Source organism: Lepidothrix coronata, unplaced genomic scaffold (genome assembly GCF_001604755.1).
Source record: "Lepidothrix coronata isolate B3197 unplaced genomic scaffold, Lepidothrix_coronata-1.0 Scaffold298, whole genome shotgun sequence".
In the NCBI taxonomy this organism is placed as follows: Eukaryota; Metazoa; Chordata; class Aves; order Passeriformes; family Pipridae; genus Lepidothrix; species Lepidothrix coronata.
This window is the reverse complement of record NW_016690478.1, coordinates 577216-589937: the sequence shown is the minus strand read 5'-3', so window position 1 is coordinate 589937 and position 12722 is coordinate 577216. Positions and strand designations below refer to the sequence as shown.

Below are 12722 nucleotides of genomic sequence, written 5' to 3'. Positions count from 1 at the left end.
CTGGAAATGCTCTGTGAAATCCTGGCTTGTGTTTAGATATTTCCTACCTGGTTTAATCATGGAATGAGTCTTAGTCCAAGGCTGCTTGTGGTGCTGCACGAAAGGTCAGACACAGCCTGTGCTGGTTTAGGAGGAAGAGCTGGTTCTGGTTGGGGTGTGCAAGAGCAGCAGGATGATCCTTGAGCTGTATTTTCCCCCCCAGTTCTGCTGTTACCATCTCATTTATTTGAGAGTTCCTGGAAGCCTTCATGAGGAGGAAGGAGGTACCTCCCCTAAATATATTGGTAATGAGCACTGTGTTGTCTCTGAGAAGAGTTTTCATGGGTGAGGAAACACTGTTCTCCTTGTTCCTCTGATTATCATAAACTCAAATACCAGGTAGATTTGCAAGTAGCACAGATCCCCTCCTTCTGTAAGACCATTTTAGGTGTCTCCCCTTAATGGGTACCAAAAGAACTTCTCTCTTTTATGACCCCTGGAAGGGGGAATCCCTCTGGAGGCTCAGTGGTTGCCCTCTTTTCCTAAGAACCTTGTTTCTACTTGCATTCCAGCTGCCATGGCCTCTGCTATGCCTGACAAAGAGGAGGTGGCCAAGAGCTCCCCAGAAGTGAAGGAGGAGCAGCAGGAGGTGGGTGCTCCAGGTGGGATGTGGGGAGTGGCAGCTCCTGGGTGCAGGTATGAGCAGGTGACCCTGCTGTGGCTGGGGGGAGCTGAGCCCCCACAAAAGCAGGAGGGTTTCCTGTGCTCAGGTTGTGCCCTGTAGCTTTGCTGGAGACCTGGGTGGCAACATAGCCAAAAAAGTAGGTCTAAAGGCCCTGTAAATAACGTCCTAGTCTAAGCAATTTAGCCTGGGTCTTGGCTAGGAAAGATGATTCTCTAAGTCTGTAATCAAGTTCCTGGCTTGCTGCAGACAGTGCTCCTATGGAAAGATTCCCATGTTTCAGCATCCCTGAGACCTGCTCTGCTCCCATGACCAGCAGCACACTTTTTGCAGACTGTATAGTCTGTCAGCTGAAACCCACTTCAGTCCTGGGATATCAGTTTGTTAAATAACCATTACAAATGAGTTGGATATGGGGACTCAAGTATTGAGGCTTCCCAAAATCTCACCTGTTCCTTGGGTAGCCTTGTGCTGGAGGAAAACTTCAGGGGATGGTCCATCCCAGAAAAGTCAAAGCTCCCCATCTTCAGTCTATAACTGAGCTATAAACTCAAGAAAGTGTGCAAGTAAGCCAAGCCTTGCTTTGTCAGCCAGACTAAGTGACTTGTGTGGCTGACAATTCCCCCCAGACAGGCAGTTTTGGGGCAGAATGGTGTCGGCAGTCCAGGGCTGTGTTCGAAGCTTCATGGCTGCTTTTTTTTTCTTTGCTCTTCTAGGATGCAGTAAAGCAGGTGGCTAATCTGACCTTGGTCAGCTCTGCCTGTGGTGTGGTTTCTACAGCTTATGCCTCCACCAAGGAGAGCCACCCCTACCTCAGGTCTGTGTGTGACGCGGCGGAGAAGGGAGTGAGGAGCGTGAGCGAAGCCACAGCCAGCTGTGTGCAGCCAGTGCTGGCCTCCCTGGAGCCTCACGGTAACCCCCTGGGCCAGGGCAGCCTGGCACCTGCCTCTTCAGGGGCTCTCTGGCTCCTTCCAGCTCTGGAAGGAGTCCTGGGATGAGAGAATGCACCTCCCCATCACCCCAGGAAAAAGACAACTCCCGGCTTATGAACGAAGCTGAAGCTGAGCCCCGGTCCAAGCAGTGTGGTGGAGGGTTGCTCACTGCAGGATTGGGGATGGGCTCTGATGTTGGCTTTCCTACACTGAATTTTGCAAGGTGGAACTTGAGGTGGAATTGCAGAAAAACAAGTTTTGACCCCTTTTTTTTTTTGTTCTCTCTTCAGTTGCTGCAGCAAGCGAGTATGCCTCCAAGGGCCTGGATAAACTAGGGGAGAAGCTGCCAATCCTTCAAAAGCCAGTGGAACAGGTAAGAATCTGAGGCTGTGCTGTCTCTGGCAGAGTGACCTTGTTTTTGGGGGATTTCTAACCTTGGGAGTGAAGTAGGCTCTTATATGGGGAACAAACTACCCCTGAGTGCAGGCTCCTACAGGAGTAAATGCTTATCTCGCTGTGCTAGTTGCCCTCTTGGTGCAGTTCAGAACCTCAGTGTGCTGTATGACCCACTCCTTTATCTGATATTCCTCCTCTTCCCCAGATTATCTCTGACACAAAAGAGCTAGTGTCATCCAGAGTGGCTGATGTGAGGGGTGCTGTGAGCAGCAGGGTGATGGAGGTGGTGGATGTAACCAAGGAGACCCTTCAGAGCAGTGTGGAGGCTGCCAGGTCTGCAGTGACCAGCAGTGTGGGCATGGCTGCAGACTCTGCAGTGGGACAGACGGAGGGATGTGGGGCAGAGGCTGTGCTGGAGAGAACAGAAGGGGACTCTCTCCCCATTGGAAATGAGGAACTAGGTAAGGAAATGGTGTGTGTGTGTGTGTGACTACTTCTAATGGGAACCATAAGACTGGGGATGGTCAGTCCCATTCCTCAGCCCACTACTCTGGAATAGGGCCAATGGAAATAAGAGAATCACAGAATGGCTTGGGTTGGAAGGGATCTTAAAGATCACCCAGGCCCTGCCATGGGCAGGGACACCTTCCACTAGAGCAGGTTGCTCTGACCTTGTCCACTCCGGCCCTGGACACCTGAACACTTCCAATGTGTGCCAGGGCCAGGCTGGAGAGTACCTGGCTCCTAATCCAAGATCTGATGCTTGTTTACTCTGCTGTGCCTGGTCAGTCAGTGACAGATGCTGCCTCTTCCCTCAGCCAGGCTGGCCGTGTCTGAGCAGGGCTCGGCCGCGATGCCGGTGGAGCAGCAGCGGGAGCAGAGGAGGTACTTTGTGAGGTTGGGGTCTCTCTCCAAGGAACTCCGCCTGTCTGCCCACCTGCACTCCACAGCCAAGGTGAAGCAGGTCTGGCAGGGTATGAGGGAGGCCCTGGGGCAGCTTCACTGCATCCTCGAGCTGGTAGGTACAGCCCAGGCCCCTGGAAGGAGGGGACCAGAGAGCTGGTCTAGTTTCAGCTTCATTACTGTGATGAAGAGCTGAGCTGTTCACCAGCTGATCTGTCTGTCTTGACACTCTGATCTTCCTCTGCTGCAGATTGAAGTGTTTAAGCAAAGATTTAGTCAAAAGCTCCCGGAAGGGCAGGAGAAACTACACCAGATGTGGCTGGACTGCAGTAGGAAGTTTCTCAAAGAGAGTGGAGATGAAAGCCCTGCAGGGCCAGAGGTACCTTCCTGGGGAGTGAAGCAAAGGGCTCTGGGCATCCCCTTGACTTATATATATTTAATTTTTAATTGACTTCCTCCTGATCTTGTCCTTCCTGCCTCCTCCCAGGAGATGGAGTCTCTGACCCTGCTCATGACATGCAGAATCACACAGCAGCTGCAAATGACCTGCTGCAAAATGATGTTTGCCATCCAAGGCCTTCCCTCCAGCCTGCAGGACAAGGTGAAAGAGTCTCTTGGTACCATCAAGGAGCTTTATGCTGCTTTCTCGGTGGCAAACTCCTTCCAGGATTTGTCCAGCAGTGTGCTGACCCAGAGCCAGAGGAAGCTGGCTGTGATCCAGGAGTACATGGAGGAGCTGCTGGATTACCTGAAGAACAACACACCTCTGTCCTGGCTGGTGGGACCCTTCTCCCCCCGAGAGGGGGAGGAGCAGGAGCCCTCCCAGGAGGATCAGTCCTCACAGGAGAAGGCAGAGACAGCAGGAGCAGGGCATCTGGAAGCTTCCACCACCCTCATGGAAAGGACAAAACAATGATTGCTGTTGGTATTAAACCCTCAGCTAATACACAGTGTAAAGAATTGTCTTCCTAAAAGCTGCTTATATTGGGTTATAATTGCTTAAAATAAAACTGCTGCATACAAAAACACTCTGTCCCTGGCCTCTCTTGGACAAAGGCTGTAAGAGTGAGTATTGCTCAGTGGATGTGAACTGTGCTCTTCCAGTCTAGTCCTTGGTGCTGGGACAGTGCAGTCAGGGATGCAGGAAGGGGAGAGCACTCAGTGCTACAGAGAGGATGGCAGCTGGGAAGTCCTGCTGCTGTCCTGGCAAGTTTGAAGCTGTAATTCCTTCTCTCTCTCAGGCCTGGAGGCCCTGCTGGCACTCTGCCGTGCTTGGGGGAGCTGTGGGGAGCTGTCAGAACCCTGGCATCCCTTGTCATTAGTCCTCCAAGGTCTAATTCTTCTCCTGTAGCTATCTGCTGCTACCTGGGGAAGGTTTCAGTTCCATGGGACAGAAGGATGTAGAAGTATCTGCCTGGGGCAGGGGTGGGCTCATTGATGGAGTGTCATGAGGGTGCAGGTGAGATATTTGCTGTCAGCACTGTCCTCTCCTGACCAGGTGTTTCTGTTGAGCTCAGAGCTCCTCGAAGGCCGTGTGTGACTCTCCTTGGAAGAGGCTGTAGAGCCCAGTGTGCTCAGTGGCCAGACAGTGCTGTAGCCAAGGCTGATGGACCTAAGTGCCTGTGGAACTTCTGAAAGAAAAGCTCTGCTCCTTGTTTCTCCTCTCCCTGTCTTCAAGGAAAGAAGTGGAATCTGCTCCCATGTGAGTACAACTGAAGTTGTTATTCCACAGTGGGCAGAAACAGGGACTGAGGAGAGAAAAGTAGAAGAGGTGGGACTATAGACTTAAAGATGTGGAACTTCTCCCCTCTTACACAGGAGTGAACACTTTTCCAACAACACTCCCACATTTTCTGTGTGCAATGACTGTGCTGAGGCAGGACCACGGGGTCTCTGGGGTTTGGCAACAGTGATTCTTTAATGCAACACAACCTCCTGATGGAGCAAAGATTTGGATCTTAATTCCCTGAGCTCAGCATGGCTGGTATCAGACAACTGTCTTCCTCATGTAGCAACCAGTTTGTGTTGAAGGCAAAATAATGAGGCAATTCAAGTAGTCAGGCCAAGGTACTGTTGAGATCTGAGAGATAAATTGCAGGGGTCACCTCTCCACTGTGTGCTCTGATTGCTGCAGAGGGATTCCTCTCTGGAAAAGGGCTCGGGGGCAGATGCAGTTCTGATCCATGTAACTCCTGCTGGACTTGTAGGGTGGGAAGTGGAGACAGTGCAGCCAGTCCTGCTGCTTGGTGGGAAACAAACTGTGTGTTGTCTACTCGCTGGCGAGGTTGTGCATTGCCACCTGGGAATTCCGAATCCTGCTTTTGAACTTGCCTGGTTAGAAGTGAATTTTAAGGAATAGCTGGGTGTGCCTGCACTTGGTATTGATGTCAGTGGAGCACATCTGAGCTGTGTCAGTCAGTGCTTAGCCCAGCAAATCCTGCTGCTCCTGCTCATGGATCACTGGGGCATGTTCTTGTTTGCTCATTAAATCTGTTTCCTGTGGACTCTGACTGCTTGTACCTTGAGAGCCCACAGCTCTGGGACCCTCTGCAGCTGGGAATTCAAATGCTGTGTGTGGCTGGAATCTCCCTGTGCTGGAGCTGGTGATGGACAGCCCAGCACCTGCAAGGCTTTTGTAGGCCATGGAGATTGTAGCAGAAGACCCAAAACGGGCTGAAATGTCCTCACAGCAACTCCTAAAGCTCTGCTTGAGAAGAAGGGGCTGAGTGGGAGCCTCTAAGTGTGTTTTCCCTCTTGCTTAATCTCCAGGGATTGAGGAATCATGGAGATGCATCACAGCAAACAAGAAAGGGCAAACTCTCAGGCCAGTCACAGATGGGAATAGTTTGGTTTTCTTCTTATTTGATCTTCTGCTCTCATCCTTACTGGAGAGACAGCAGGGGGATAAAGGTGGGAAGAAGCTGAGAGTGATGAGTGGACTGACTTTCTGCAGGGTTTAAGATGAAAACTCCTCTGAGCTCTGGGAAAGTGTCCAGAGTGTTCTCCATTTTATCCAAGCTTGTCTGTCTGATTATCCATGCTTATTTTTGAGTAATTTTGGATAGAAATAAGAAGTATGTTGGTAGTGTGACAACCCTAAACAAACACCTTGGCAGGGAAGACATGCCTTGAGGTGTCTCTTCTGGCTCTCAGTAGCCCCTGGGAATGATGGAGTGTTCCTTGATTCTGTTAATTATAGCCCAAGTGATTATATCTTACCCTCCCCTACTGCTGTTCCTCCCTGCCTGTGCTGTGGCCCCATGTGACAGCTCAGTTATGGGCTGATTTGAATTTTAAATGCAATCACAGGGGCACTTGCTCCTTGTTTCACTTTTGGTGGGTGCCACCATCTCCCTCTGCCAGTCTTGCTTAACATTTTAATTATTTAATTTTCGTGTTCATGTATTTCTGCCTTTCTTTATTTAGTCCCTGCTGCTCACTGTTCAAATGCCTGCCCTGTGGGTCAGGGAATGTGCTGGTGTGGGGTGAAGGCTCCCTTGGGCACCCCTCCAACAGGCTGTCACTTCTCAGGAGTTAAGAGACATTAACCAACATGTCACCTTGGCCCCACCTGGCAGGGGGAGCTGCCTGAGGAGGGTTTCCCAGGCAGCTTTGTCAGGAGGGCAATAGACTGAGAAGCTGAAGTTCTCAGCAAGTTGCTGAAAGGTAAAAAACTCTCTGTTTGCTTGCAAGGAGCTTAATTTCCCCTTGTCACTTCCATGTTTCTTGGGGTGCTTGGATATTGTCACCTCTCCTACAACAGCTGTGATATTGCTTGATGTAAAATACACTGGGTTTAAAAAGAGGTCTGTGACCTCCCTGAAGGGCTGGTTGGCCAATTCCAATTTCTGTGTCACCTTAAGTCCCTGTGGCTGGAGAACTTCAAGACCTTCAGAGCTTATGGGAATTAATTTGCAATGGGAACAGGGTGGAGCTGTTGCCCTCAGTGCTGGAACACAGAGATGCTGTGACTGGCCAGTGTGGGAGCAAAGATGGACTGTGGGACCTACTCTGCTGGGTTTTCCTCCTGTTTCTGGCTAATGTGGGCAGGCAGGAACTTGGTTTTGCTGGTTAGCACTTGGCTCTGGTTTCCCAGTGTAACCCTCCCTGTGCCCTCCCTCTCCTCTCCTTGCTTTAGAGGAGGAGGCCAAGTGTCTTTGAGCTTGGGAGAGAAACCTGGAGGGGCTTCCCTGTGCTCTGAGCTGGATTGTGCCACTCTGACGTGATCAGGGGAGAGCAGTGCAGGTTTAGGAGCCCTTCAGAATATAAGTTTATTTTCTGGATGAGGACACAGGTGCATCCAGTACCATCACTTTGCAGTGCCCTCCCCGTTGGAGCATCCAATGCTTTTCCAGCTAAAATATTTGCTGGTGTCAGCATTCAACTCTTCCCTCATTCAGCAGCTCCTACAAGGGGCCTCTTCTGGCAGGTCCTGGCAAGGCTTTGAGCTGGACAGCATTCCTTTGCTTTCCCTCCTTCTATACCCTCTGGATGCTGGGGGAGGGAAGGGGGTCAATAAATCTGCTTCCAGCTGCCTCACATGAAGGAGCATGAACTCGTGACAGTTCCAATGTGGGCTTTGCAGGGCTTGTTAAACCCCCTGATGCCTCCAGGGCTGACAGGCCCCTGACCTGATCGATGGCCCAGCTGCCCTTTTCCTGCAGCAAACAAGGCCCTGCACCTCCTGCAGATCCAGAGCTCTGCCAGCAAGTCATTACCCTGTGGAGATGATTCTGGGCACTGGGAAGAAAATCCATTGGCAGGAGCACTTCATTTGCAGCATTGACTTAATACTGATTCTCGTATTTATTTAGATCCAGCCATGGTTTGAGCTTCCCCAGCAGTGAATGTGGAGGGGGGAGGTGATCTGGAGGGATAATTAACCTGCTGAGTGCTGACGTGGCTGGATTTTATACCATCCTCAGTGTGGGGATTTGTTAATGCCTGTTTTTGTTAAGCTTGCTTCATAAACTGCCAGGAGCTTAGTGCAGGAGGCAGGCAGGAAAATTCCTGCCTGGATCTCCCCATGCGCCCTGGATGGGAGACGTTTAAAGGGGATTATCTGGGAAAGCAAAGTGAGGGGGCAAGAAACAGCTGGGAAAGGTGGGGAGGAGTTGGATGCTAAATCTGGGGACAGGAGGAACAGGGAAGTGTGAGGGAGCTGGATGAGGAGACACCAGGAGGGCTGGGGAGACAAACAGAGAGCAGGTGAGAGGCTGGATGGAAAACCAGTGGGTTGGGATTAAAGGTGAGAATGCAGTGAATATGGAAAGAGAGATAAACTGAGTATCTGGCAGGTTGGTGCAGAGAGCAGGGCTTGGGCAAGGTGGAGAAGACTGGAGAGGAACCAGAGAGTAGGGAACTAGAGGCTCCTTTTATTTTAAAGGCACTGCGTGCAGGTACCTGAGCAAGTTGTCTCACTGAGTGTCTTAATGCAAGGCAAAATTTCCTGCCCTTTGGCAAGTAAGTGATGGAGAAAATTGTATTCCTTTGCAAGAGGAACACCAAAATATGTGCACTGCCTGTAGTCACTCCTGCATGGACCATCCTGTCCCACACCCTGTTTTTTCAGGGAGTCCCAATGAGGAAAGGCATTTTGAGCTCTTCCATTTGAGGAAATACCACCTGCCTGCATCCTACAGGGGACCTTTGCCTCACAGAAAAATCAGACAGTTCAGTTTTGAGTGTGTTGTCCTCCCTAAACCACCCTGAATTGGCTGATTTTGCAGGAACATCTGGCTGGCAGCTCCCAGGTACCTCTTACCTTGGGAGCACTGTGCTCCCTCCCCTCCTGCTCCATCTCTCCCGTGGGATGGATATTGCAACTGGAAGCTGAAGGTCACTTTAAATGTCATCTCCATTTAGCTGCCTCGATGGGGTAATTACAGCTGAAAATACAAGGTTTGCTAAACAAATTACACAACAAATCCCGTGTTTACCTTGTGAGAGACTGATTGGAAACACCTGCCACTTTGTGGAAGGGAAAAAAGCGAGTTTATGGTTTGGAAACATCTTTGCCTGTGACGTGTCCTGTTGTGGGTGTTGCTGTGTCCCCTCCTGCTGGTCCCCAGCAGAGGAGGATGTTACACACAGCCTGTGGTGCTCTGGATCCTCTCATCCTCCTGGTGAAGCTGAACCAGGACACAGAGGAGGGTAAATGAGCCTCAGCTGTAGACAGCACAGAGGGGTTTGTGCTTCACTGGTGGTTTGGCCACTGGAGAAGGGGTTGGAAGCAGGAAAGGATCAGATTTGGGGTGGTCCTGAGCATTTGCACTGTGATAGGGCAAGAGGGAATGGTTTTAAACTGGAGGAGTGGAGGTATAGATTGGATAGTGGGAGGAAATTCTTCCCTGTAAGGGTGGGGAGGCCCTGGCACAGGTTGCCCAGAGAAGCTGTGGCTGCCCCATCCCTGGAAGTGTCCAAGGCCAGGTTGGAGCAATCTGGGATAGTGGAATGTGTCCCTTCCCCTGGCAGGGGTGGAATGAGATGAACTGGATGCTCTGGACTGCAGATCATGGGCCCTTCTATGATTCTGTGTTGGAAAGGACCTCACAGACCATCTTGTTCCAAGACCATCTCATTCCACCCTCCCGGTCCTACTGTGCTTTCCCTAAGAAAAGGGCTGAGAGCTAAGTTATTCCAGAATTCTGGATTTTGATGGGACATCCCTCTTACTGTAGGCACGCTAGCAAGGGTTGGCAAGTCTTGCTGCAAAGCCTTAGAGCACTTGTAACCTAAATAAGAGCTCAGTGCCAGCTCCATCCCTGCCAGGAAGGAGCAGGGCTGTCCCTCTGGCAGATCCCACACCTCTGTCACCTGCTGCACACTCTGCTCACCCAACTGCAGAAAAAAACCTGTTTTGCTTTTTTTTTTTTTTTTAAATTTTATTTTGACATTTTAAAATTTGTTTTCCTTTCCTGCTCCCACGTAAATATTCCCGGAGCAAACCTGCTGCTGGGTGATCCATAAAGCAGCCTTTGAACACAGCAGGATCAACACCTGCAGTGCTGCTCTCCTGGGGGGTTGGCAGGGCTTTGAAGGATGGGTGGTGAATAACAACCTTCAGTTTACTGGGGAGTGTCAGGCACAGATGGTTAAAACAAAGAGTTGAAGCCCAGACTAGAATCAAATAAATACAAATTTAGGGGGAGAGGGCAGGACCCACCTTGTGGGTGTCTGGGATTACCCAGATCCCTGCTGGGCCATGTGGAGATGTGTCCCTTGTGTGCTGGCAGGACCAGGGATGGCTTCCCACCTCTCATCCTGAGCCCTTCTCATCCCCTCTGGCCACCTTTACACAGAACTGGTCTTTTTCTTCTAGGAGAAGATTTGCTGGTGGGTTTGTAGGGTGGAAAAGGGCAGTGATGGTCCTGGGAGAGCAGGAAGATTGTGAGGGCTGGCAGGGGACACACTCATCAGGGTGAACTGGGATTGTTAATGTGCATTTCTGTGCATTTTTTCCTTCACCTTGAAGAATAGAATACATTTAACTTACTTAATAAATATATTTACTTTGTTCAATATTGTATATTTAATGCATTTTTTTTTCAAATCAGGCCTATATATCATTACTGAAAAGATATGTGAACATGCATTTGATTTTCTTAATTTTTCTTCATTTTTCTGAGACCTGTTTGCCACTTTCATATCACAATCCCATCCCACTTTAACATAAAATATTTCTTTAGCATCTTGCTTTCCCAGGATCTGGGTGGAAGTTCTCAGAAATAGAAGTTTTCTAGTGTGACTAATATGGTTTCCTGCTCAGGAAAAATGGAGAGACCCTACTTTGTTTACTCATGGCCTGTGGATTTAATCTGGGAAAACACGTGGCAGATCCAGAAAGTCCCCAATTCCCAGGAGAGCCTGGCTGTCTGTTTTATCAGAGACACAGTACAGAAACTGCTGGTATCACCTCCCTGGAACCCACTTCAGTTTGGAGAGAAACCACAAAGGTGCTTTTTTTTTTTTTTCCTTGTTGTTTTTGACCTCCCTGTCTTTGGATGTTTTGGGGAAGGAGGAGATATCTGAGCAGGAAAATGAAAGCCCTGATTTTGGGAATGACTGCTGGCTTTGCTGCAACTGCTCAGGGATTTCAGGAGCTGCTGGGGGGCTGTCATGGGAAATATCCCACTTTGCTTTCTCACCCTAATTAGGGGTTCAGCTCCTGGTTCTGCTGGCAGATAATGACCAGGAGGAGCTGGCATTTGTCAAGGAGCCTGGAAAGGAAAGGAGAGCTCCTCACAGCTGGAGGGAAAGGCAACAGGCAGGGATTCCATGGGCATTTGCTGGCTGGGGATCCCCCTCCCTGGGGGTGCTGGAGCCCCCTGGATAAGGGAAACTTAACAGGAGGACTTCCCACCTCCTCCTTCTGGAGCTCCTCCTCCTGGGGAACAGGGGCTGCCAGGACCCCTGTCAGACATCCCACCCTGCCCCAGCACCACGGGGAGGAGGAGGAGGGGTTCAGCCTTTCCCATAATGGGCCTGGTTATCCCTTCTCATGTAGCTGGATCACTCAGAGCTCCTTTCCTTGGGAAACTCCTACCATGACTTCCCTGCATGTGTCCAAGGGGTTGGATGGGACTCTGAGTAACAGGAAGGTGTCCCTGCCCATGGCAGGGGGTGGAATGAGATGATCTCTCAGGTCCCTTCCAACCCACACAATTCGAAGATCATGTCAATGACACCCAGGTCAGTATTTGTGCAAGAAAACCAGTCTGAGAGCTTCATTTTCCCATCCTGCTCTCTCTGAGATGTGGGAAGAATGCAGCTGGAAATGCACCTTGGTGAAGCTCCCAGCAAAGCCCTGTTTCCCTTTGCTCCTTCTCATTTGATTGGACACCGTTGGGTTTGGGAAGTTGCTCTGTTGGAAGCAGGAAGGAAATTTTCAGGCTGTTTCTCTCTTGGATCCGATCAGAGGCTCCATTTCTGGAGGAGGGAGGGAGGTAAGAATTCCAGGAGAGCCTTCAGGTCCACTGATATCTTCCTGCAAGGATGCACCAAAGCACTCAGTCCCCTAATGTGGTCCCTCAGGCCACAGCTGTGGTGAGGATGAATCATTTCTCAGCATCCTGCTTTTAATTAGGGGAGAGCTTGCAAAAGGTCAGTCTGGACAGTTGTCATTTGTCATCCACGTTCCTGGAGCTGGTGGAGCTGGAGGAGGTTTCAGTGTTTCCCAGGGGTCACAGAAAACTTTTCTGGCTTCTGGAAAAGCCCCCCTGGACAGAGGTTTGAGGCCAGGCCTTCAGGCTGTGCTCTGGGCCACTTCTGTCTCTGCAGCCTCTGCAAGAGCAGCCTCAGAATGGATCCAGGGGTCTGGGTCTTCCTGTGCTGCCCATTCCCCCCAGCCTTGTCCCTCCCTCCCAGGGCACCTCCCTGAGAGGTCACTCCTGGCATCAGAGGTGGAAGAAGTGTTCAAACCCTGGAAGAATAATGTCTGCCCCAAAGTATTGATAGTAATCATAGAATCACAGAGTCGAGGAGGTTGGAAAAGACCTTTAAGATCATAAAGCCCAGCCATTAACCCAGCACGACCACCACGTCCTCAAGTGCCACATCCACACATTTTTTGGCCACTTCCAGGGATGGTGACTCCAGCACTGGCCTGGGCTGCCTGTTCCAATGTTTTACAACCTTTCCCATGAAATGTTTTCCCTAATATTCAACCTAAACACCCCCTGGTACAACTCGAGGCTGTTTCTTCTTGTCCTGTCACTTGTTACCTGGGAGAAGAGACCAACCCCCACCTGGCTACAACCTCCTGTCAGGTAATGAGAATATTTTCCTAGGTCCAACCTGCCTCTGAAGACTTTTAAATTTCCTTTCTTTAA

At 50.4% G+C, this 12722-nt stretch overlaps 1 protein-coding gene across 1 annotated transcript; it reads left to right on the top strand.

The window, feature by feature from the left end:
* Window positions 1-556: 556 nt before the first annotated feature.
* Window positions 557-3808, top strand: LOC108508450 (perilipin-3-like). The gene is made up of 7 exons (XM_017837244.1): window positions 557-628; window positions 1378-1573; window positions 1884-1966; window positions 2195-2450; window positions 2808-3007; window positions 3143-3271; window positions 3380-3808. Exons 1-7 carry the CDS (start codon window positions 557-559, stop codon window positions 3806-3808), a joined length of 1365 nt encoding a protein of 454 aa, XP_017692733.1.
* The last annotated feature ends 8914 nt before the right edge of the window (window positions 3809-12722 follow it).

Bases quoted from the DNA above. Each gene is read 5' to 3' on its own strand.
- LOC108508450 (XM_017837244.1), top strand. From the start codon at position 557: ATGGCCTCTGCTATGCCTGACAAAGAGGAGGTGGCCAAGAGCTCCCCA. The intron at 1,967-2,194 runs GTAAGAATCTGA...CCTCTTCCCCAG, and splicing joins TTCAAAAGCCAGTGGAACAG to ATTATCTCTGACACAAAAGA. The intron at 3,272-3,379 runs GTACCTTCCTGG...GCCTCCTCCCAG, and splicing joins AAAGCCCTGCAGGGCCAGAG to GAGATGGAGTCTCTGACCCT.